Consider the following 27817-nt stretch of genomic DNA (forward strand, 5'->3'; position numbering starts at 1 on the left):
TTTCTATTTTGCAGCCAATCAGTATGCTTAAAAAATTTATCATACGACAAATGTAATATTACACGGGAACTTAGCGAATCCGAAAATTCTGATTTTGATGAAACTTTACACACATGTAGGGGTAGTAAATAGATGAATTTAAAAATTTCCAGTTGCAGCCTAAAAACGATTCTAAGGAATGAAATCACTCCTCATATGTAGAGCGGTTTTTTGCTTTTCTCGATATATCTCGAAAATTGTTCGAGATATCAAAAAATATTTTATACAAACATTTCATAGTAAAAACACCTCTATTTAACCACATTAATAAAATTTTGAAAAAATAATTTTTTTTTTTTCAAATATATTTGCCCTTGTTAGTCTTTGATTCTTTAGTGCCAAAACAGCTTGGCTTGTTTTGGTGTCCTTTATAACCACCTGAAGTTTGTCGGTTTAATTCTGGGACACATTATATATATGTATATTGGAGGAGTCAAACCTCTTCTCGAAGAACGGATTGTCCGGCCAGCGGAGGACAATTGATGCGAAAATAAAATCTGGAGCTCTATAGTTTAATTTCCCGTGTTTCTCGATAAATCTCTCGAAAGAGCATGCGACCCGACGTGAACCGCCAATCGATATATAGGCTAAGTCGGCTGACGTGGTTGCAAGTTTTTCATGCGTCACGTCTATTAATGCGAACGTGTATATACCTGCCTACGTGGTCGTTTTTTTTTTTTCGTACAAAGTCTATGCTAACAAACGTCGTAGTATCTTTAAGCACGCGATTACAACACGTCTAAAAATACCGGATAAATTCGAATAATCAATATTTTGAAAAAAGGTCGCGTTTTCAACAAAGTTATATAAACGAAGATTGTAAACGCGGCCGGTTTATCTGAAAAATTTTACCATCATATTACTAACATCGGTCGTGTTTTAAGATATGAATAAAGATATCGAGCGTGTGATAAACTTGCTTTGTGTAATCAGTCTCGCAATACGCAAGTGACGATAATAATTATTTACGTATTCGAAAATGACGCGGTACACAAAGATTGAATAACAAACGATCCTTAACGCGAATTGTAAATTAATTCCGCCCGCGGCGGAATAACATCTCGACTGGGATGAATCGAAGCAAAAAAAAAAGAAAAAAAAAAAGAAAAAATGCTAATCGCTTCTCCGGATTGCGTAAGCGAAATTAAGCAGCGAAGAGATCACGAGGCGTGTCTCGACCTCGATGAAACGCTCGACGAGTACTGCTGCTGCGTACATTAAACCGCTTGTATATAATGTTAGCTTTTTTTTCTCTTTCTACACGAGTAGTTTTTAGTAGCTAATCTACAAGTGATTCCCGAGAGTAAATAACATCCTTTTTTACGCAACGCGAAACGAGCGAGTTGAATACTTATGCGCGTGCTCCGATAAGAGGATAACACGCTATCGGAGGGTCAAGCCTTTAAATATACAATGTGTACACTTGATATGCTCTCAATGTGCGGCTTTCAAGTCTGTTTCTCTCTATCTCTCTCTCTAAGAATACTCTTATCGATTATCTTCCGCTACGCACGTTGTCATACGCACGTATCGTAAAAGTGACGTAAGAGTTCGGATGAGTTCGGAGCTGTACATGGGCGATAAACGTGCAAACAGCGGGAAACCGATATTGAAATTCCCCGATTCGTTTGGTTCCCGCGAGAGAAAGAGGGAAAAAGACACCGGATGCCCGCTTCGGCGAACCGTGTCCGGCGCGTATGAGCTCATTAAATTCAACATGACCTGTCCTCGTCCGTTCGCGACAGATCGGATCGACGCCGGGAACCTCGACAATGCCGGTATCGCGCCTGCAGCCGCATCGCGCGATGCACGAGAGCGTGCAATTTCCTGCCGAAAGTGTCGTGTCGCGGCTTCTGCCGTTAAACGCGATCTATATATGTATAACGCCATTATTTCACCGTAAACAAGTCCGGGTCATATTCGGTTGATCTTATTCAAATTCACGTTTCATACTCTTTTTAAAAATATAAGCGTGTTCAAAGCGAATTGAAAAGCCTAGCTCGAAGTAAAATGTCGACGAAAGAATCGAGGGAAGACTTAACCTAAGCGGCGTTAAGGTTAAAGGGAACAGAAATAAGCGGATTAAACTTGCGAGCATTTTTTTCTCATAGAGGAAGCTTTGTTTTCGTGACGAAATTTTTTTTCCAGTTTTCTGAAAATGGCCAATGTGTGTAGAATGTTCCAAAACGTCGAAAAATCATATTTTTTTTAAATGTCCGTATGTATGTATGTATGTATATATGTATGTACGGAATGTACATTGTACAACCTCTAACTTCTGCAATTTTTGAGATATCAAAGTAAATTTTTTTAAATAAATAGAATTGTAGAATATCATTATTAAAGGACGGTTGGTATTGAATTTGGTGAGGTGAATCGATGAAAGGATTCATTTTTTATAAAATTTTGAATTTTTTGTATACGCTCTAATTTTTGCAAATTTTTAGATATCGAGTTAAATGTTTTTTACATAAATAGAGTATCATTAAAGGATGGTTGGTATTGAATTTGGTGAGGATCAATGAAAGGGTTCATTTTTTATAAAATTCTGAATTTTTTGGGAAATATCTGTAGACACTAACTTTCACAAATTTTGAGATATCGGGTTAAATTTTTTACATGGAGAGTATTATTAAAGATTGATTGGTATTGAATTTGGTGAGGATCAATCAAAGGGTTTATTTTTTATAAAATTCTGAATTTGTTGAGAAATGTCTCTACACGCTTTAATTTTTGCAAATTTTTAGATATCAAGTTTGTTTACATAAATAGAGTATCATTAAAGGATGGTTGGTATTGAATTTGGTGAGGATCGGTGAAAGGGTTCATTTTTAATAAAATTTTGAATTTTTTGAAATGTCTGTACATTTCAAAAAATATAACCTTCGCAAAATTTGAGATATCTTCCTCTATGAGGAAGCCAAAATTGAAGAACTCGCTTGCTTTAAGCAGCTTAAGCTTCGCGAGCGAAATAAAATGATGAGGAAGCATCGTGCAAGTTTCTAATTTGCACGATTTTCATCTTGTTTTTCTTTACGGTATAAGTGTGTCCCGGCAGACAGACGGTGGGGACGACGAGGGGTCAACGAACCCCCGGGAACCTTCGGAAGAATCGCGGAAGCGTGTTAATTACAAATCGCTCCGAAGGCATCCATCGATCGCGCCCGGCCATTCATCACTCGACGATCGCTAGCACGGTTCTGAGGCGAGCGGCGGATCGATCGGTCGGCCGATCCCCACTTCGTTGGCCTCCTTTCCTCTTCCACCTCGTCCGCATCCCCCACCGTCATCGTGAGGTCAACGGCCAACGGTTAATGGTCCCTCTTTCTCTCTCTTTAACCTTGCCTCCGATAAGTCTCTCCTCGTCTCTCTCCCTCTCTCGTACTCGCGAGAGAAGTCACTTTGGCGGTTACTCACTACCATTACATCCTCTCTCTCTCGCTTCTCTATTCAACGCTCTCCCCGAGTCTCTCCTCAAGGGAGAGAAGCGCGGCACGTTCAACGACGTGACGACCGCTGGTGCGGAGGACCGTGTGCACGCGCATCGGGCCGCGATCTATGACTGATTAGGCAGAGATAGGCCTGATAGACCTCGCTCCGCGCGCAATTATCCGCACCTCGAAGAGCGAGAGAAATAGCTCCGGGCGAGACGAGGCAAACGGAGGAAACTAGTAGGATGGGGCGTGTATTATGAGCGATCGACGCGTCATCGATCTCGGATTCGCATTCGATTTGACTATCAACCTCCCTCCCCCTCTCCATTAATCGACTCTTTTTAATCGATAAGTCGAGAGCGCGACGATGAATTAAATATTTCTTTCATCCAGCTCTGTTTCTACTGTATCGCTAATGGCGTGACGATAATTCACTCTGTATATCCACACACGCATATCGGATCTGTAATTTATGGCTGATTAGAGACTGCTACGTAGGCATTCGACGATAGCGCGCGGGCAAGAAGAGAAACGGCATTCCGCGAAACAAACACCGATATTGCCGTAACGTCCGTGCCAGTAAAGTCAGATGTGTATCATTGGTGATCGCGCGTAACCGCCGACGAGACGTCGCTATCGGCGTGTTGTACTTGGAAAATAGCGTAATGCGTGTAATCGTAGAATCTGCCGGGATCGACGACGTATCCGTGCAACGGGAGAATAATATCGTATCAAAGTCGCGTACATCGCGTGATCGTATAATTCAAGAGTCTCCTCCGTTTCGATACGCGATACGACGTAAGGCTGTCGATGATGCGCCTGATATCTCGAAATTGTCCTTTTAAGACTATTTTTTATATAGATTTTATGTCGAAAAAGGAGCGGCAGGGAACGATTCGGAGACGAGCCGCGCAAACTCGTTAAAGCCATCGTAAAGCTCCGAAGCTGATAATAAACGCGATGTATGCGCGAAAAGATAACGTTGGAGGAGTATATCATCGGTGGAGATGTAAATACATAAAAAAAAAAAACAAACTTCGTTTTTTTTTCAAAATTTTGTTTTTATTAGATATCTTATATCTTTATATTTTGATTATTGCAAATGAATTTTTCATTAATTTTAACTTTTTAGATGATAGATTTCAATTATTATTTTAAATTTATTTCGCATTCCAATTACTATATAGTTATGTAATTACTATTTTTAATTAATAAAAATTTCTGTTATGCATCTAATTAAAAATTATCCAAATCATGTAGAGTTTGATGTAATTTGATGCAAAAGTCTCATTAATACATTAAAATTACTTTCAAAAAAAATAATAATAAATTAAAAATATAAGAACTTTAGCTTTTTTATTATGTTAACAAAAAATATAAAGAAAAATATTATATTTAAAAAAAATTTTTTTTTTTCAATTTTTTCAACTATTTTTTTTCTATTAGAAAAAGAACGGTTTTTTTACATCTCTATAATATAATGTAACTATAATAAACTTATCGGTGCTACGCTACAACATTCGCGATCGCNNNTAAAAAAAATTTTTTTTTTTCAACTGGTTTTTTTTATTAGAAAATGTATCCTAAAAAATCTTTTCCGAATCGTAGAAAAAGACGATTGTATCGAGATATGGATAATCTGTAAAGAGCGACTGAGCACGTCGAATTCCTTCGACGTGCAACGAATTGGAAGAATAAGATGAAATAGCGTATCCTACATTCTCATTTAAGGATGTTCCATCGGAATACTGAGTGCTCCGAAGTTTAAAATCAAATCTCGAAAATCTTTTCATTTCACGTCCATTCGATTTCTCCTTCGCGGCCGATCGTTTCTTCGGAGTCAATGCGGCCGAGTCACGTAATAAAATTGCAAACCCGCGGCGGGGATGACTCAACGCGCAGGTTAAGGTCGCTACGTGAAGAGGAAATACGTGACGAGACAGGGGGGAAGAAAAAGAGGAAGAAAAAATAAAGTCGAAACAAACGACAGCCAACCAAGCGAATTCCCGCGACTATAGCGACGCATATTTAACGCTGTTCGTGCTTTAAAATTATTGAATTTTAAATTATTTTTTCTTAATATAGTCGAGATAGTCCTAATTTTTTCTCTTTCATCCGAACTGTCAACTACGATAAAGCTATTACCGAACGTACGCAGGTTCGACAAACTTTCGACGATGGAACGGAGGTTCTAGCTGCGGTAAGCGTGCACGCACGTTATCAAAGAGCACGACGACCGCATAATACGAAGCGGAGCATCGTCTGTTGCAACTTCATGCAACGAGAGTAATCATATAATAGATATAATCATATAATAGAAGCTCGAGCGCTTATTTAAGCATTGTTCGCGTTGGATCCGCTTAGAGAACGTGATAAAAAATTCAGAGATAAAACCCACGGATAACGATTTAAACGAGATTCACGGAAAGATCGAAAATTCTTTATCGATCTATATATATATATACAGGGTGTCCCCAATTTAAATGTCAAAACTTTAGGAACGTGTAGTTACGGACTTGCGAGAGATATGATAACGATGATCGCGGCCTATAATACGTATAACGCTCGTACAATCATCATCGATCCGCGATAAAGTCCACGATGCGTTCGCGGGTGAGATCGACCGTTCGCGATATCGATCCCACGAAACGCGCATTTGAGGTGATGCGCAAAGTGGAAAAAAAGAATTCATTTCCTGCGACGCAACGCGACACGCTCCGCATAAATAAACGGCGGAGATAAGAGAGACCAACGTGAACGTCGCGGATAATTAAACGAAATTATTTATGCTTGCACGGATCATCTGTCCGCGTCCCGAAAGAATAGAGGCGCGTAGAGTCTGTTTCCCGTCGCAAAAAGTTGCAAAAAATTATCGCGTATACATATATTATAAAACATACAAGCGATTAGAGCGATTAATTACATAGCCACTAGATAATCGTTAATTACGTAGGATGTACGAGAGAAATCAATATGAGAGACTTTGCGTTTCTCGTTACACAGTTGGAAAATTTATATTTTCTTGTTAAAAAATATGCCGGTTAAAATTTTTGTGTTAAATATTTAACACGTTTATATGTTAATATTTAACATATTGCTCTTGTGTTAATTAATTAAACTCGAATATAAGATTATTAAAACAACTGAAAAAGATGTAAAAATGATATAATATGTATTTATTTTTAATTTCACACAGTAGATATATTCCGTATTATTAGTGACAGGATTTATCTGTTAAAATTTACAGAAAAAAATGTTGATTTTATTCTACAATAGGAGTGAGAGTGACTACAGACCATCAATATATAATTTTTCCAAGTTAATTTTATTATTAAAAATATGTTGATTTTACACAAAATTTATTTAAAATTACTATGGAGTGTTCGCATTCATTTTGTTAAAATATTAACAGAATATTAGTGTCTCACTATTTAACATATCTATAATATATTAAATTAACACAAAAATTTGTGTGGGCCGTTTGGGACATATGTTAAATTTAAACCAAATTTTCCAACTGTGCAAAAATTTTTCTTCGTCAAATTGAATTTAAATTTTTTCCTTCTCCGATAAAGATATTCACGCGGAATGACGTAAGGACGCGTGGATCTCAATCGTCTTTCCTCAACGATTGCGTTATTGACAACAAACGGAACGAAACGTTAAATATCATCGTATCCGCCTGTTTTTCTCCCTCGAGCTTTTTATTCGAGGTCGCTCTTGCAAAATTGTTATCGCATCGATAGCTGCCTCGGGACTTTTGCTCGCAAGAACCTCGTAAGAAATTGCGCGTGCATTATTCTTATTTGTTGACGACTAGCGTACGATCGATTATCATGAATGAGAGATACCCTCCTCCTTTTTTCCTTTCCCTCATCTCTGCGTTGCCGAAGGCGTGTAGTTATTTTCGTATTTGCATCTTAGTCGGTGTGCATTTACACGATTTGCGTTTTAGACAACATTCAGTGTCGCGAGGATATTAAACGTCACAAGGTAGGCTTTTCCGCTTTTCTTTGACGCTAATACTCGTGTACTCGTAAAATTTTCCAAGTAAGACAATTTATTTATGTAGAGGCGCGTAAAAATGTTAATATTAGATGAAGTAATGAAAACGCATTTCTTATATTCACATTATAATATATTATTATATTATTAATATTAATTATATACAGGGAGCGGCATTTATAGTATAACGCTTAATAAAGGAATTATTATTGAGTAAAATCTGGTCAATCAGCGCCAACCTTTAGCCGGGCGCACGTCGATGAGCCGCACGCCGTGAAGTGTGCGCTGCCGCATACTACCAGGCGCGCGGCTCACCGACGTGCGCCCGGCTAAAGATCGGCGCTGATTGGCCAGACTTTACTCAATAATAACTCCTTTATTAAGCGTTATAAAAAAGAATGGTTCTGGACTTTTCGACTCAGTTTGATCCAATCTAGTTCCATCTTTCGTTTGGTCACTTACTTGTCGGACACCCTGAAAAAAAATGGAAAGCACAACATAAATTACACATTTTATTTAAAATTTATGTTATTTTTGTAAATGTATAAAAATGTTTGGACTTTTTACAATTAAAGCTTTTCCACGTACCTGTTTGGTCGGTATTAATGACGTAATCCTCGTCGAAATTAGGTATCAACCGTAAAGTTTGTGCGCGAAAGATCTCTGCAGAGGCCAAGGTTTCGTCAATCGTCACTACCTCTTTTTGAGAAACGAATTTGGTGACTTTTCGTTGACGAATTACGTGCCTTTTTTTAAATTTCGTCACCCATCGATCAGAAGCTTTGAATTTAAAATCTGGATATTGTTCTGCAGCAGCCAAAGCCCACTGCTGTAAATTTCTGGTCGTGACTTGTTGATAACTTTGCCTAGTTTCAACGAAACGGTCGTATGTCCAGGAATCGATGACAGAATATTTATCGAAAGTTTTCGACCCTTTTCGACTGCTTCTTTCCACCGCGATAAATACTCAATTTTTTTTAAGCGACGACATCCTTTCTTTTGCAAAGTTTGCAAACTCCACGTAGGATGTGCTTTGGCTATGTTAATGACTTCTATTTTATAGTCAAAAGAAATATACTCCGCCTCTCTGCTTTTTTTTGGTTCTGGTTCATAATCGTCCGATAAATCATCTTCTTCGACTTCTTTAAAACTCATTTCTTCATACTCTTCATTCATATGAATTACTTCCTCTTCAATCACAAGCTTTTTCTCGCCCAAGATTTCTAGTGTATTTTCATAAAGTTCTTTTCCTATCAGCATAGCTTCGTGAGAAGTTGTTGCTGAAGGTTCCGATGCAATTAATTATTCGGACGAAAAAAAAAGAAAAAAAAATCAAGTTATAAGGATCGAACCTGCGACTACGGGCATGCTACCGCCTTAGCCAGACGGCCCCTTGATAGGTGAGAAAACTTTTTTATATACAAGATGAGTCATTTTAATCAACGCACGCAAATATCTCGTAAAGTAAGCAAGACGGAAAAAAATGTTTTATACAAAAGTTGTAGAATTCAGAGGGAGACACATAATGAAAATATGGACTTGACCTTGAGTGACCTTTTCAAGGCCAAGTCAATGTGATCGATATTTTTTTAAATGGAACCCCCCATTTTTTATTGCATATTCTTGTAGCTTATCTCGAAAGATATCAAAACACTATAAAAAAGTATTTTTTCATTAAGTACTTTTTGAGTTATTTTATATTTTAATCTGAGCCTTTTTTTAAATTTCGTCACCCATCGATCAGAAGCTTTGAATTTAAAATCTGGATATTGTCCTGCAGCAGCCAAAGCCCACTGCTGTAAATTTCGTGACTTGTTGATAACTTTGCCTAGCTTCAACGAAACGGTCGTATGTTCAGGAATCGATGACAGAATATTTATCGAAAGTATTTCCACCCTTTTCGACTGCTTCTTTCCACCGCGATAAATACTCCATTTTTTTTAAGCGACGACATCCTTTCTTTTGCAAAGTTTGCAAACTCCACGTAGGATGTGCTTTGGCTATGTTAATGACTTTTATTTTATAGTCAAAAGAAATATACTCCGCCTCTCTGCTTTTTTTTGGTTCTGGTTCATAATCGTCCGATAAATCATCTTCTTCGACTTCTTTAAAACTCATTTCTTCATACTCTTCATTCATATGAATTACTTCCTATTCAATCACAAGCTTTTTCTCGCCCAACATTTCTAGTGTATTTTCATAAAGTTCTTTTCTGCAAGCAGCCCTTCGTAGTATACCACTGCATCCTTCAATCGCAATTTCGACATTTCGCTGTGCATTGAATCTTCAGGAATTTTCTCTTCAACCCTCGAAGGGCCAGGAATTTCTTCACTAGTCGACATTTTTCACCGAAATACGTTTTTTTCCTTTATATCACGACACTACGGAATACGTCCGATCACAGCAATGTTCAAAAATGAACTGCCGAAGACGCTCCCGACTTGTTTCGACCTGTTTCGACCCCTTGGCTGGGATATATATCTTTTGTCTACGGGACCAGCTGCACATGGCCAGGTAAAAACCGTTACCTCGAAACGAATATCTCTTACCTACACTTTCTTGTACACACACACCCTGTTCACTGTGTATATCTTTTGTATTAGGTATATCCTTTATATTGAAAAATCGTATAAATATTTACAAATAAAAATATGTCAGAAAAGTAATGTAAAAATTTGTAAAAATTTTGTGGATGAATAAAAAGAAAGTTAAAAAGAGTGTTTAAAGACAAATGTTAAAAATTTCTATTTTTATGGATTTGACCTTAAGTGGTCTTTTCAAGGTGAGGTCAATGTGGTCGATGTTTTCTTAAATGGAACTCCCCATTTTTTATTACATATTCTTGTAGCTTACCTCGAGAGCTTTCCAAAACACTATAATAAAGTATTTTTTCATTAAGTACTTTTTGAGTTATTTTATATTTTAATCCGACATATTTTGATGTAAAAAATAAAATATCTCGTAAAATATTTAGTCTTCGATAATCTTACCGTAATACTTTACCGAAAGTATTTCCACCCTTTTCAACTGCTTCTTTCCACCGCGATAAATACTCCATTTTTTTTAAGCGACGACATCCTTTCTTTTGCAAAGTTTGCAAACTCTACGTAGGATGTGCTTTGGCTATGTTAATGACTTTTATTTTATAGTCAAAAGAAATATACTCCGCCTCTCTGCTTTTTTTTGGTTCTGGTTCATAATCGTCCGATAAATCATCTTCTTCGACTTCTTTAAAACTCATTTCTTCATACTCTTCATTCATATGAATTACTTCCTCTTCAATCACAAGCTTTTTCTCGCCCAAGATTTCTAGTGTATTTTCATAAAGTTCTTTTCTGCAAGCAGCCCTTCGTAGTATACCACTGCATCCTTCAATCGCAATTTCGACATTTCGCTGTGCATTGAATCTTCAGGAATTTTCTCTTCAACCCTCGAAGGGCCAGGAATTTCTTCACTAGTCGACATTTTTCACCGAAATACGTTTTTTTCCTTTATATCACGACACTACGGAATACGTCCGATCACAGCAATGTTCAAAAATGAACTGCCGAAGACGCTCCCGACTTGTTTCGACCTGTTTCGACCCCTTGGCTGGGATATATATCTTTTGTCTACGGGACCAGCTGCACATGGTCAGATAAAAACCGTTATCTCGAAACGAATATCTCTTATCTACACTTTCTTGTACACACACATCCTGTTCACTGTGTATATCTTTTGTATTAGGTATATCTTTTATATTGAAAAATCGTATAAATATTTACAAATAAAAATATGTCAGAAAAGTAATGTAAAAATTTGTAAAAATTTTGTGGATGAATAAAAAGAAAGTTAAAAAGAGTGTTTAAAGACAAATGTTAAAAATTTCTATTTTTTTTCAATAAAATAACTTGTAAATGAATATTTATTTTTATAATTTTATAATCGCATGTTATTTAATCTGTGCGTTATTTAAAAATTAAAAAATATTTTGTTTATACATTAAACATTTTTAAATGAAACACCGCGCGTTAATCATGCATCGAACACACAGTCTAAAAAATTCAATTTACGTTAAGAGATGTCTCTGCAAAGATTACAAGATAGAAAGCTTTTTACTCTCGTCGGAATCAACGAGAGGAGATGGCTCGACGACGAGCGCCGAAAATGTCACAGAGACTCGACTAACGCAGTTGCGGACAGGAAAAGTTTGTTAATGGGATCGAAAAGAGGATCCGAAAAAGTCGTAATACGACGAGATCCGCGAGAGCAAAGTGGAAGCCGAGTTTATCCAGGTTTTGTCTTTTACTCGGAATCACCGAGAGATCTTTGAGGGAATGATTCTCAAGAGCTCGTTGATGAGGTCTTAGAAGCGTACAAGAGGCGACGAGAAAAAAAGGAGAGATTTCTTAGCTCATTGAATGATCATACGTTAATCTTTAAAGATCTCTGTTTACGACGACAAATTTCGTTTGTAAAAATAGTAATGTATTATTGACTCACGTATGGCAATGCGATAACAATATGAGCGTTCCCTTCCCCTTTGTAGACCATATCTTCTATAGCGAGAGTCGTAAGGGATGGATTAGTCTCGAGCGATAATTCTTCTTTAAGATTTCCGGCAGTCATTGTTTTTGCAAAACAATGGTCAGCTTCGTGGGAGACAATCCTCTTTATCGCTTCTCGTCGATTTATCGCCAGATCTGTAAGCAAACAAAGATATTTTTGTCAATAAAAAAATTATCTCTGAAAGTTTAAATTTCTTTGTTTAATAATAATATTCTTTTTTAAAATATTTATCTTTCCGATATTGATGTGTTATTGGAGCTGACAGTCCGTTGATTCGGCACGTAACAAGAAATTCATCGATCGGCACAAAGGCAATTCGGGGAAAGGTAAGTACTCGCGTCGCGATTCGCTATCCTTATCGGATGCATATCCACGTGTTGACGTAACACGAGCGACCATGCGAGGTATATCAAGTCGGTCAAGATTTGCGCAGCCGTGACATTTCTTCGGGCCCGGCCGGTAGCAGCCAGCGATCCGGGAAGAAAAATCGCTCGCTTGCTTCATAAGAGAGCCGGTGAAAGTCGAGCAAAGGTCGCGGCGACTTTATATCGCGCGCAACCGCGCGTGAAAATTCAAATGCCGATCCCGGTCCCGAACTCGATCCGCGCGAGACGCTTATAAGATCCCGCGATACGCGAATTGCTCGCCCGTCGATATTAGCCTTCACGGCCTTAAACCTAGCAGAGAAACGAGCAGTCCTGACTTGTCAAGGAGGTCGAAGAAAAGAGATGATTTCAAGTATCGTAATTAAAGATTTAAAAAACTGGTTTTTTTCTAATAGAAAAAAATAGTTTTAAAAAACGTTTTTTTATTATTTTTTAAATTATAATATTGTTTTTCTTTATTTATTTATTTTTTTTTTTCTACAGTAATTTTAATGAATTAATGAGATTTTTGTGGCAAATTACATCAAACTCGACATGATTCGGATAATTTTCAAAAGACAATTTTCAATAGATGCATAACCAAAATTTTTATTAATTAAAAATAGTAATTACATAACTGTATGGCCAATTGAAATGCGAGCTACATTAAAAATAATAATGGTTAATTCAAATCTATCATCTAAAAAGTTAAAAATAATAAAAAATCAGTAATCAAAATATAAAGATATTAAATATCTGGAAAAAAAAAAAAATTGGAAAAACTCGAGGCTTGTTTTTTTTTCTATTTACATCTTTAATCGTAATATAATGCTCTTTCTCAATTACCATCAAAGGTAGACCGCGCAGAAAGTACGATTTATTTTTTATTCCTTGGCTGCAGGATTCGAGACTAAAGTCCCTGATGACGTGTCGTTACACATGTACATTACTAATGAAAGAGTGAGCCGCGTGATGGGCAACACTTTCTCCCGCGCTATATTACATACATTTACGAAACGTATTTGTGTAAAATAACCGCGCGCCGCCGCCGTCTCTCGTTGCGTAAGCTCCTTATTCAGGAATACGAATTTCTCACACTAGAAACCGCCTCGCCTTTTAGACACGTTCGAAGCCTTTCTGCCTCTGATGACGTAATTACCCGCTGCCAATGACCACCGTAATTGCAAGAAACGCCGTCTGTACGAGAGAAGTTAAGGCAGCTTTATTACGAACATCACTGCCCCTTTGAAAAAAGAAGAACTTTTGATAGACCCGCTTGTGAAATCAACGCGTAATTCAACAGCGTGTCTACTCAAATCTTGTACAAAAATTCTCTGAAAATTCCCTGATCTTTTAAGTATTTTTATTCAAAATTCCAGGTAAAGAAAATATTTTAAAGATTTTTAATGCAATTTCTTAAAATAAATTTTTTTTTATTGTACGCGTTTTCTAATGTTTTTCACTCATACGAAGGAAAAATACAAAGCTACTTAAGTTTCAAGTGCTAGATTTACAAATGTACTAAAAAAAAAAAAACTGAATAACTTTTGTTAAGATAAAAATTTTTAACTTGTATAACATTTTCATTTTTTATTATTAAAAATTAAAATAATGAAAATGTATTGCATATTCAATATTTTGTTAAAACATTGAATATATAAACAGAGATAGATATATATTTATAATATATTTTAAACACATAATTCACAACATATAAGAGCAAAATTATCAAAGAGAGAATTTTTTTTTTTTTTAATTCCCTGAATCCCAATAAAATACTATGAGAATTCCCTGATTTCTCCAAGTACAAAAAATTCCCTGAGAATTCTAGGTTTTCCATGTTTTTCCAGAGAGTAGACATCCTGTTCAATTAATCGCTCTAAATTCGTAAAGAGGAGAGAATTATTCGCGTAGACGGTCACCATGAATCTTGCGTGCTCGCGCGTGTGTGTTCGCGGTAAATTATAAAATTGCGTCACGTTCTTACTCATAAAGTGACGCGCGTTCTTACATCCTGATGAATAAACGTCTCTCGTGAACGATGGTTCGATCATAATTATTTCGAAATATTTGCGAAATATTTCAGCTCGATAACATGGAAAAAAGAAGTGGTATTTCGAGTTAGTCGATCAAAGTTTAAATCCATCGTTTTACCAAGGCTGTCGCGAATATTATTAATGAAAAAAGTGTAATACGCTAAAAATACATATCCTCTCCTCCATAATAAATACATAATACGATATATTATTATTGTGTACAACGTTCGCAACGCGTATTGGCGAGTAACCTGTTGAATTTCGCGGAGTTCGTCGAGTACCTGTCACGGTGCCTCGAGTAGTAATGTAAAAATACGCTCGTAAAGTGGGTTCTCGTACGATCGGACACTTAAAACTGTCAAACCTGGTAGTGTCGAGTGGCATCGGGAGGACTCGAGCATTCGATACGAGAACAACACTACCGATATATGGCCGATATTATCAGTCGCGGGCTTGGAGAACCCGCGAAATCGCTATTCCGCGACGTGCGTTTTTCCAGCAACCGTCGTGAGGCTACACAGCCTGTTTATGGCTATACTCGCGAAACGATGAGTCATGCGAGAATGAAGTCATATATGTCGGTAATAAAAGAGAACCGCGTGCAAACTTTCGAAAGCGTTTCGTTAACGAGCGCGTGATGCAAATTAGAGACAAGAAAAAGAAACGCCACAATTGTCCAAAATCGCGACGTCAGAAGCGCAGGAGTATACAGGGTGTCTACTCAAATATTGTAAAAAAATTCCCTGAAAATTTCTTGACTTTCCAGGTATTTTTATTCAAAATTCCACGTAAAGAGAATATTTTAAAGATTTATTTTGGTACAATTTCCTAAAATAAATTTTTATTGTACGCGTTTCCTAATGCTTTTTACTCACACGAAGAAAAAAACAAAGCCACTTAAGTTTCAAGTGTTAAATATATAAATGTACTGAAAGAAAGCTGAATAGCTTTCTAAGATAATTTTTAACTTGCATAACATTTTCTTTTTTTTATCACAAATTAAAATAAAGAATATATACTGTACATATTCAATATTTTGTTAAGACATTGAATATATAAACAGAGATAAAAATATATTTATAATATATTTTAAACACATAATTCACAACTTGGCTTATCAGCGGATTGCTTACAGTATAAGAGCAAAATTATTAAAGAGAGAATTTTTTTTTTAAATTCCCTGAGAATTCTAGGTTTTCCATGTTTTTCCAGGGAGTAGACACCTTGTATAAAATATATCCGAAAAAAAGCTACACGATTACAGCAGATTATTGTTTCATCGTAAGATTGCAAATACATTATTTTATTGCAATGTAGTTGAAAGGTATTATATTAGATCTTCCATCGATGAAATTCTCTTCTCTTCTTTCGTACAGCCACTTTTCCGAATATAGAATTTCCTTTATTTCATCATGATTTTATTAGCGAGAGATTATTCGTTCGTTTATTTTCTCGCTTCTGATGTCGAGATGCCGTCGACATTTAAATTAATCAAGCTTGCTTTTCGTAAATCATTTGATAATGGTGACACGCGCGTCGATGACCACGAGATTATTGCGAAGTATTTAATGACATTCTGATCGCGAAAAGAATTTACGATGCAAGAAGCAAGTAATAATAATCCGAAAACGGCAAAGACGATTGGCAAAGAGCACGACGTGCGACTACGTTTAGAAAATTAATATAGGACGCTACAGTCGATTTATTCGTCGCTGTGCATTTTACGCATTAAACATACGCCTTTCGGTTTTATTTGTTTCGAGCGACAGGAAAAACTTAAACGTCGTAACTTTCAAACTGGAGCAAGCCGTAATTTATATCCGATAGCGGTGTTATTTTCTCCACTCCTTGGCAAGTAATAGGACGCATCTTCTTTTACCGTTAGCCTAACCGTCGTGTCGACCGCGTGTTTAAGAGGTAATTGTCTCCTGTCTCCTGTCAACTGCCTTAGAAAAGCAAGTAACGCGTCGCACAGAGTAATAATCTCGTTATAAAGCCGGTTATCTTATTATACACGCTACGTCGAAGCATAGAAGGAAGATAATACACATGTGCGATTCGCATAAGGTACGACGTTCAAATTTAAATTATTAGTTTAAACCATGACGTACCTTAAAATTAATTATTAACATTTGACTTGTTTCACAAAATCGAATATACCGTCTATTAATAAATTCCTTTAAGTCTTCATAAAAATTGCTGTTACATATCTTTATATAGGTACCGTCGTATCCAAAGAAACGACACACACGCATTTTCTTCTTATCTTGGCTCTTAAGAGAGCATACCCGTTTGAACCTTCAAAAAATGATATATATATATATATTTTCTAGATTTTTTTGCAGCGCAACAATCTGATGAAAACTTTTTCTTTTTTTTACAATATTAATACAATATTATTAAGTACTTCAATAAAGTTTCGTTTTTTTAAGTCCATCTTTTTTAAGACGAAACTTTTTTTCAACATGCCGCCATGTTTTATTTTTTAAAATTTTGAAAAAACGCTTGAATAGCAGATAGCTATTAATGTTTAATAAAAAAAGACTTGTATTTTTTTATTTCGGATATGATCTACGAACGTTTTCATGCACACCGTGCAATCATGTAAAATTTAGAGAAGCTCTGTAAATATTCCCATAACTTTAAAAAGAAATTCTTTTTAAGCTGAAAATTTTTATTTAAATAGTTAATAATATTGTAAAAAAATTAAAAATTTTTATCAAATCGTTGTTCTGTAAAAAAATCTAGAAAATGTACTCATTTTTCGAGGTTCCAAACGAGTATGCTCCCTTAATGTCTGTGGGAAAATACGACGATGTCTGAAACGCTCCATCGCGGATGCACTTTTCAATGACATTGCGCGTTCGTCTACCCACATGGACGCATGGTCTATAGATATATAATATAGGCGACGTTGCCAGAACCGAAGCACGTCTTATCCATTTTCGCGTAAGGTTAACGACCGCCGGGGGCTCGCAAAACTCGGAACGGATCGACGGAGGTTTGCGCGCGACGACGACGTCGACGACGACGACGGCGAGATGCACCGGGCGAAATTGGAAACGCCGCCTTTAATGTTCGCGGACGGACCAAACTTTCCGAGGACCGTAAAGCCCCGGGCCGATTAACCCGTAAGTACGGTCGTAGGGTAATTAAAACTTCCCAATTTCGCAGCGCATAATAGGACCGCCGGCACCGTAGCGAAGGACTTAAGCCGTAAAGGGAGACTTGATATTTGAATTCTTTTAAAATGTATGATAGTTAATTTAACCGTAAGAGATAATAATGAATATTTGAATAAATTTTGTAATATATTTTTAAATAATTTTATGTTCCGCTATTATGTATTAAGGCTTAATAGGACATTTCTGTGGTCGATCTTGCAAACGTGTCAAGGGAAATCATCATTTTCTGCAATTTGCTCCAATCTTTGACATTACTCATATCGTCATAACGAAGCGTTAAACTCAAATTTTGCGAAAATATAGTCTAATTAAAATTAATTAAAGAATAATTTTGCTAAATATTTGCATTTCGAGAAGCTCATGAATAGAGATTCGCGAATTATCAACTACCAATTAATCCAAAACTATTAACGCCTAGACATTTTCGAAAGGAAAGACCCGCTACAAATTAAAACTATATAATTCAATTCTCCAATGTTATATGCAGCGCGTTAGAGTCGATAAACAATCCCCGAAGAGATTCGTCTGGAGTAGTCTGGCAGACTCGCCAATTTGCCAAGCGCCGTTTCTCCGACGTTGCGCAAGAACGGCGTTTGCGAGCGGAGTGCACTCAACGTGGGACAATACGCTGCATCCCAAGGCAGCGAGTGCAACGGGGAAAGAGAGAGAGAGAAAAAAAAAGGCGACGGTGGCGGAGGCTCGCTCGCTCGTTGTTCTCGATGATAAGATGCGGAGCGTGTGACTGAGCGAGTGTGAGAAAAAGAAGAAGGGGGGGGGGAGGGAGAGGGGACGACGTAGGGGGATGACAAGAAAGAAGGACCTTGTTCCCTTCCCCGCGACGCAATCGATAAGCGCAATTAAGACTCGCCTTTGAGATAAATGAAACAGAGAGCGAGAATGAGAGAGCCTTCGCGCTAATGAGAAGGGGAGGAGGGGGGCAGGAGGGCTTTTGTCGTCGATTATCTCGCCGCCTTTTCGTACGCGCGGCTCTCGACCAAACTTGAAACGATATACGCTTTCAGATATTAGTCGAAAAATAAGTGGCAAGGATCGCTCATCGCCTCGTACCGTCTATCTACCTTAAGGATCAGCCGCGAGGCGATGACTTATGTATTCTAGATACGGTCCGCGCGTAAATGTCCAAGTTCGCGCGACGTCATCTCGTCACGGTCCTCTCGCCGATTATTCACGGGGAAATCGTCACGTGATGTGCCGTCGTGAATCCGGGCTGATCCTCGGGCCAGATCGGTCGTGCCCCGATCGCGGTCTCCTCGAGACTTATTACGCAACGTTGGCCGAACGGCGTGCAATTGGCAGGCAACAAAGTGTGATGCCTTGGAACAAGGAACGAGCTCGGCGAAGAAGTCGCGCGGAAGAGATTGACAGAGGAGGATGGATGCCCAGGGCGAGAGAAATAGACGGGGAGAGATGGGTGGGAGNGGGAGAGGAGGAGAGAGAAAGAGAACGGGAGGGGTGGAGTCGAAGGGGGAAGGAACTTGGTGTGTTGAACAGAATCAGCAATTCTATCCTACAAGGGGACCACTAACCGGCGTGCGGGCCAAGCAACGTCGGAGGGCCGGGGCAACAACCGACGTTGACCTCCACGACAACCATCATCGGTGCACCGCTGGTGGTGACGACGACGACGACGATTGCGACTACGGCGGTTCCCTCTTCCTCGAGTACAATAATTCGCCATCATTTCGCACGCCTCGACTTTTTCTTCCTTGTTCGCGCGTGATCGTCTTCTGTCTGTCCCACATCGTGTCAAGAAAGAGAGAGAAACCTTAAGAATGCCCCATCGGGTTGTTGAACCAGACGCTTAAACGGAGAGCGTAGCTACGACGACGATGTTGTAACTCGTGTCCTTTAGGCAGTTTCATTAACCTTTTCCTATTCCGTAGAGTATATAGGATGTTCCTAACGAATGAAAGACGATAATTTCAGCGAAATCGATGAGCGAATCAGAACAGCAAAATCGTCAGCTGTTATGTGATAACATCGATAGTTGAGGCGAATAAATTGAATAAAAATAGAGACGCGAAGAGCAGGAAATTCGGGCGATCTTATAGTGTCATTTCGGTAATAGCATCGTTCCATTATATCGGTCTATAACTCATCTTTATTCTTGCCTGATGATTCGACTCAATCCTCGCACCTTGATGAGAGAGTGCGCGTATCTGAAAAAATCGCGTATCGAATTTATTCGTCGTCACTTGATTTCCTCCTATCGCATATTCGCGACAACACAACAGATTTCAATATCGCGCTCTCATCGCAAAATCGGTCTGCCGACTCGATTTGATCGTCGACAATTAACCGTCCAGACGAGGCGAGCGCCAATTAAAACTAGTTCTCATTTTATCTCAACTGAGCCTCTCGCAAAATGTATACGAGATGTTGATTCAAGATACCAGCTATGTAATTGAATGTCAATTTGCAAAAAAAATGAGAAAAAAATATAAGAAATAACGATTAGCAAATATAATTACATAATTCTAAATAAATGATATAATTTTAAATAAATATATAAAATATATATTGTTTCGTTTTTTTCCTCTCTACAGTTTCTGTAGGAAAAATCCTATTTTATTTTTGTAGTCAAGATATCAGATTCAAAATTGCACTATAATCGTTGTCTTCCATCCATAATTTCGACGATTATTCCTCTTATACCTCTCGAATAACTTGGATAATAAAGATTCCACAGATTTTTCAACGCGGAATATTCACGTAATGCAAATTAAACGAGACAATCATTTGATTGAATGAATAATTATAGATTAATTCGGTGTCACTAATTAGCGGACAATCATTAAGAAATACTCTTCTTGATAAATGATTGAATTCGACATTAAGGGGACATACCCGTTTAAACCTTCGAGAAATGAGAACATTTTTTAGATTTTTTTGCAGCGCAACAATTTAATAAAAACTTTTTTTTTTTTAATATTAATACAATATTATTAAGTATATAAATAAAAATTTTCAGCCTAAACAAAAATTTTTTTTTAAGTTATGCAAATATTTGTTATAATTTTGCTTTTTTCCGAGAAATTGGACTTCCCATTTTTTTGTTGTAAACAAAAAAAGACGGACTTTCCTTAAAAAAAAAAAAAGAAAACTTCTCACGCCGCAATTTTTTTATGTTTTAAAATTTTGAAAAAACGCTTGGATAGCAGGTAGCTATTAATGTTTAATAAAAAAAAAGCTTGTATTTTTAATTTCGGATATAATCTATGAACTTTTCAAGCACATCATGCAGCCACCTAAAATTTTGAGGAGCTCTGCAAATATTCTGATAAAAGAAAATTTAAGTGAAAATTTTCTTTTAAACTAAAAATTTTTATTTGAATAATAATATTGTATTAATATTGTAAAAAAAATTAAAAATTTTTATCAAATCGTTGCTCTGCAAAAAAATCTAGAAAATGTACTCATCTTTAGAGTGTTCAAACGGATATGCCCCCTTAAATAAACTAACGTCTCGTTATATATACACATTATAATTATTTTTCCATTAATTTGTAAAATAAACGAACAATGAGGAATAAAATTTTGAGAACTCGTATCATTGATCAGTTTCGTTCTCGGAAGTACATATCTATATAATATAAACATTCCTGACAAATGTCGCGCACACAATTTTAATTTTACACGTATTCTCTCGAATTATCTCAATCGTGGTATTTCCAAGAATATATATATATATCGAGAATTCTCCGAGAATGCGATCACGGCTGAAAAGTATCCCTCGCTTAAATTCGCGTTCGCCCACATGTATAAAAAAAAAAAAAGCGTGATATTTATTGCTTCACAAGTGTTTTTGCAAAAGCGCAATTGTGCGACATAAATCGCTCTACCGGAATTGAGGATAAATCATCGATATTAAGTCTGTTAAATAAACGTCGTTCGCAGAAAATCGTAATTTTGACAAAATTTATTTGGCAAAGAAAAATACGACGCGCTAATATATGTTGAATAATTTGAGAAACTTTGCAATCATTATTCTCTCTTTCTCTTTCTAGCAAGTGACGTTACTTCATCATTAAATATTCGCACATATCTGTCAAGCTTGTTATAGAACGTTAAAATTGATTTACTCGCCAAAGCTCATTATTGTTTTCATAATGTTTTCGACTGATTATGCTGATGCAAAAAAAAAAGGATCATAAAAACTCTCACATTTCTACGCGTTATCGCAAATAGCAAGAAACATTACACGCTTGGTAAGGTGATCAGGATGATGGTGGGCGAAAGTGACCGACACACGTGTCTTATATTCATGAAATTTCATAAGCACGAGGCCCTTTGTTTTTATTATCTCTGTACAAAAACAGTCGAAAAAATTATAGATTTTCTCTTTGTTAAAGATTTAATTTTTTCTGGAGTTCACGGCATATGTACAAGCGGGAAATAATAGCCATCATATAACCTAAAAACTAAATATAATTATACATTGATATAATAGATATAATAATTATAATTCATTATAATTAATAGTAAATCTACGAGTCTACAGATTCGAGTATGTGTGTAATGTATCGTGTGTTTAAGTGTCGTTTCTCGCGTATCCGCGAGAATATTATGTATACGTATATGTCGAATTGTGTGTATGTGTTTGTGTGGGTATGTTTGCGTGTGTAATACTCGTGGACATGCGTGTAGACTTGTTTAAAGCGAATTTTATACAGAATTCATCGAGTGGCGTTTCGCTCGCAGTCAACGCGCAGAAATGAGTGGGATCTTTTTATATATGTATATATATTCGCGCTCTCCCTTTCGTTCTCTCCAAATAGTGCACTATCGGCCGACAGGGCCGCCGAATTCGGATTTCGCAAGATCGTGGATCTTGCTCGATCTTGTCTCAATCCTCTTACTATTGTAAGCCATACGTGCTAAATGAAATCGCTAAACGAGTTCGCTAATCAATTTGTATAAGTAATTTGTCATCACAATTATAACGAGAGGCCAAAGGCCCATCTTAATCGAATTGAGCACCCCTGTCGAGCTTTGCACGCTCTCTCTCTCTCTCTCTCTTTCTCTCTCTCTCTCTCTGACACACACTCACACGCACTCTTTCTCTCTTTCGCGCTGCTCTCGTCCTTATATCTTTTTACTTATTTCGATACCCCCGCCGTACCAGCAATATTACTTCACCATAAAAATCCACCATACTTCCATCTCCCTCTCTCATTCCTAGTATCCATAATAAACGAAAAAGGATTTTTCCAATGAAAGGGAAAGCACTCGACGAAGAGCCGGCCCTCAAGTTCCGTTTCTTTCGCCATTGCGATTCTTTCTCTACGCGTAAGTTTGGCCGAGGAGGAAGAAAAATCCGCAAAAGTACAAAGGGTATCGAGATGCAGCGACGCGCTAACGCGATGATTCGGTATCGGAGCGTGACACGATGCATTGTTCCTCGAGATGGACTTTGAATCTCATCGGCGGGACCGATATACAATCGATAAGCGTGAATCACAGCAATTCAAACATCGAACAATATAAATTTGTAGCTGAAAACGGGGATAATTTTATAACAACGATAAAGACAAGACACCACTTCGCTGATTCTTATCAACGACAATTGGCTTCGGCTAATTTAACCCGATTCTTCTTTCACATTGCATCACTGGGTATAATAGAAACGAAAGAAAAAAAGAAAAAAAAAAAAAATAGTTAAGCGCGATTGATGTTGACACCAAGCTTCGAGCGATAGAGAGTTGTCGTGTCTTTATCGCGACGATGTTTTTAACGCGAGATATATACGTCACGCTCCTCCTTTCATTCGTTCAAAGCACGTCGTCGCGTCACCGATGACACAATTACAATTTCAGTAATTATAATACCGGATGATTGCGCGTTTTCTCGGAAAGGATCAAAGCGATATAGTAAAATAAGCAACGTTAATTTACTTATATTCTTACTTTTTTTCTTTCTTCAACATGTTACAGAATCGCGAAGTCGCGATTTGCGTCAGATTTTTTTTTTCAAAAAAACCACTCGATTGTAATATTTTATTGCGAGCTTCTAAGATTTCCCTTCCCCCCCCCCTCACCCCCGTTCTTTTTCCTCACCTTGCTCACATATACGCATTACCTTTCAATCTGACGCACACACACACACACACACACACACACGCTTTCTCTCTTTCATAAACTTTCTCCTCCCTTCTCTCGCGAATCCTCCTTCTCTCTCGCTGACCGAATCATACTTCTTTTTTTACGATTTATCTTGATTTTGTCTCGTTTTATTTAAAAAAATACTGAATTAGTAACCAAGCTAAAATCACAGACTTGCTGGTGCCTTATTCCAGCGGGTTTGTACAAATTCCTCCTGAAGAGATATATATATATATATACATATATATATATGTATATATATGTATATATATAATTACACGATATATATATGTATATAATTATGTATATATAATATATGCGCATATATATTTAGTAATTACAATTTATATTCGCGCGAAATAAATGCTCGCATTCTCTCCTTTCGCTCCTTTTCCCTCCCACCCTCTCTCTCTCTCTCTCTCTCTCATCGTTTTTCGCTACTCCGCATCCTCATTCTCTCTTATCGCTCTTTCTCAGCATTCGTGTTGATATTTATAGCTATATATGCGTGTTTGTGTGAAGATAGATAAGCAACAGTAAATATAGGAAAATTTTCGCAAACGAGCGCGCCCTTTTCGATCTCCGATTGCGATTGCGTTTCGCGAAACGGAAATCGAAAACAAAGGGAAAGGAACGTGTCTTGTCGGCAAAATAATCATCGAAGGACGACGCGGCGAGATCTCTCGCACTTTCTCTCTCCGGCCTCATCCCGCACTACTTTCGACAGATTATATATGGGAGATCGTTGGTGCTTCTAAATAAAATACGGACGATCGGATCGTACGCTTATTGCCCGATACGTAAAAATGAAGGAAACGATATCTAATCTCTCTTTCCAATCCACCCCTCTTGCCAATACTATAATAAAACCCTCCTCCAATTCTGACGTCATATGTAGCGGTTCGAAATAACGAAAGCTTTTTTTGGATCGATCAACCTGGCATGATGATATTAATGAAAAAAAAAAAAAAAATACACGCGATAATAGTATGCACGTACGTATATAATTAATTACTTCGGTCTATCACATATGACGTCAATGTCGAAGCGCTGAGGGGTTTATTATAGATGAGGCGAGATTGACTTTTTTTCGGTTGTCCTTTCGCTGTTGGCAAACGCGCTGAGCGATTTCAAACGAGTCGTCGTTCGATATTCGAAGCGATATTCAAATTGCACTATTTGCTTCCGATGTTGGCGAACTTTTATCCGCGATGAAACTTACTTTCGGATACATGTAAATCCGAAGAGAGAGAGAGAGAGAAAAAAATACGTCGACTATTGTGTCAAAGTGCCATGTGAATTTTGTGACGACCCGATTAAAAGCGCAAAACGCGTCCAGCGAACAGAAATTCTGTCGCACGTAATACATATATGTATCATTATACATACCGGTATGTATAATAAGCGCGCGCACACTGCTCGTGTTTAGGTCGTTACATACGGAGATTGCTTATATTGTCTCTCTTTCTCTATTCTTAGTATAATCACAGACATGGTTTCTATAATTGCTACGTACAGAGCCTTCCCTCATTCGACGCCGAATACGATAAGTTCTCTGTCCCTCCCCATCTCTTTCTGTCCCTCCATCACCCTCTTTCCATTATCCGTTCGATCTTTCGCACAGACATACGTGCATACACTCTTCTTTTTTTTTTTTTTTTTTCACACACAGAGACTCTCACCTCCGTTCTCACGCGCTCGGGAAAACTGAGAAAATTTACGTGGAACGAAATTTTGTATTATTTTCAATTTTATGTATTTTATTATGTGTAAAATGTACAGAAATTCGCGTTGCATTTGCGACGTCGACAACAACGGATCTCATTCTCATCATTATGCGAATATAGTTTCGTCGAGTAATGGTAATTGAAGAAATCTCGATGTCGCGAGCACGAAGCAGACACGTGACTAATCGAGCGAGCTCGATTATTATTATTATTATTGTCGAAGCGAACAAACGTATTGGATGAGCGCCCACACACAGATTCAATTATTCTCTCTTTCGCTTTCTCTCTCTCTCTCTCTCTTTTTCCGGAATCATTCCCAACCATTTCTGAAACATTCACAATCGTACGTCATACATCAAGCATTTTACTTACCGAGACCGACTCTCCATAGTAAAATATACGCCCGTGTGCCTTCCCGTGGATAAAATCACAGTAATTTTATACGTCGTGTTTTGCTTTCTTCCACATGTCTCTCTCTCTTTTCACGCGAAAGATAATATACAATTCGTCAATTGTGTACACGCCCGAGGACGATTCGCTCGTCCCTTTCGTCCTCGCACGTGTACATGGTGTTCTATATAACGCTTATATATATATATATATATATATATATATATATATATATATATATATATATATATATATATATATACATATACGTATGTACATATAAATTCGCGCGCTATCGTATAATTTGTACGTGTATGTGTATGTGTGTATGTACATTTAAAAGTTTGAGATTTCTACCATCGAAACTCTTGTTGTTGCCCAATAGTCGAAATACGCAAGACTTTCTCTATCGAGAGAGCCAATCTCTCATAAAAATATAATTTACAAATGTAAACCGAATTTGAATCCTTCGTTATCGCTTCACCACATTTTCCGAATTTTATATACTTGATTTTTCCAGAAAATTAAAATTATTCGATAAATTTCGATAAATGACTCACGCGAGGGAATGTCGCGCGTCATAAATTCAATGTTTGTTTGATCAAAAATCGTCGGTAGGTGTCTTTATTTTTGCGTGAATGTGTCCATGTGTATGTGTGGCTCGGTGGTAATCTGCATTGACAGTACGAGATTCGAGGAAATCCTCGAAAACGGAGAACTCTCAATCCCCGTTCCTTTTACAATTTTAAGATCGTACAAACCGACGCGAGATGGAAATGGGGAACGGCTCTGTTACAAGAATTAAATTAAATTAAATTGTAAATAGCCTTCGACGCAAACAACAAAACACTCGTCCTCTCCCGTGCACTCGGAAATGATTCGAATATGAATTATTAGCGTAATCATTCGGATTGTCGCAAAAAAATAGATATCTCGTTGCTTCTCGTCCAAAGTTATTTACGATTCAACCAAAATATACAAAGCGATCGATCGCTTCCCTCTCGCGTGCGTCCGCGTCGTAAAATATCCGTCGCTCGGTGTGTACGAACCTTAATCCGAAATACGACGTGACAAAGTACATGGAAGAAAGACGCATTCGGGAAGGATGCGAGAGATAGAGAGATGTTATATGGATACGTATGTTCGGTGTGTGCGTGCGTGTATGTATGTGTGTATGTATAAATGTGTGTGAGTACGGTTTCTTTACTCCCTCGAGAACGGAGGGGCGCGGTGAGGCTGGCTGGTCTTCGTTGTTCCTCCCTCGCGCGGTTGCTGTTGTCACGAGAGACACTCGGAGGGTTACGCGGGTGGAGGAGATGCTGAGATCAATTAAACTGCTGCTGAGAGAGCTTCGAGCTCGCTCCGTTCTTCCTCGCTGCGACGGCCGCGCGTTCTTTTCCGATGGAAGAAGAAGAAGATCGCTCCTCTGGTTGACTGATGGAGCGACCGATGATGATCCAAAAAAAAAAAAAAAAAAAAAAAAGAGAAAAAAATGCGTAAATAAGTATCGGTGGCTCTTAAAAAAAAAACAGGCGTCGGATCGAGGAGAATCGATCTGGTCCTCTCTCTTCGATTCTCGCTTAATTCGGCTTCCTTTCCTCGCGACGATAGATCATTTCCTCCCGTTACGTCGTTTTGTATCGCGCTCGGATTAGTCGTCGAGAATACATTCCTCTTGTTCGAAAAGACATCTTCTTCTTCGCGCGCAGAGGAGGATCGGGTTATGCGCGAGATTGGACTAGAGTCGTTCGAGTCGACCGACGCGCGTGGACGAGCTCGCGTTCCCGAAGGATGGACTCTCCCCGTTAGCAGGAACTCGCACGAAGAAGGGACTCGCACGGACATAGCTGGAGGATGATGGTTGAAACGGGAAACGGGAGAGATAAAGCTCAGGAAAGAGACGACGGCGATGGACCCCCCGACTCTTCGCTTCGAGGCTCTCTCAGTGCACACAGATAAAGGGAAA

The 27817-nt window shown here is 37.8% G+C and overlaps 1 protein-coding gene across 4 annotated transcripts in view; it reads right to left on the reverse strand.

Annotated features, from left to right (window-relative positions):
* LOC115233086 (inositol-pentakisphosphate 2-kinase) overlaps window positions 1-27817 on the reverse strand; it is a 102265-nt gene that overhangs the window by 17717 nt on the left and 56731 nt on the right. For 3 of the 4 annotated variants that reach the window (XM_029803310.1, XM_029803308.1, XM_029803309.1), the window contains one exon: window positions 11961-12160. In XM_029803310.1, the coding sequence (XP_029659170.1) occupies window positions 11961-12086 (126 nt within the window). In that variant the 5' untranslated portion in view covers window positions 12087-12160. Of the gene's footprint in view, window positions 1-3456; window positions 3598-11960; window positions 12161-27817 lie in introns of those variants that run through there. The other variant, XM_029803311.1, reaches the window with a different exon arrangement.

The sequence above is a fragment of the Formica exsecta genome, unplaced genomic scaffold (assembly GCF_003651465.1).
Source record: "Formica exsecta isolate Colony F162 unplaced genomic scaffold, ASM365146v1 scaffold16, whole genome shotgun sequence".
Classification (NCBI taxonomy): Eukaryota; Metazoa; Arthropoda; class Insecta; order Hymenoptera; family Formicidae; genus Formica; species Formica exsecta.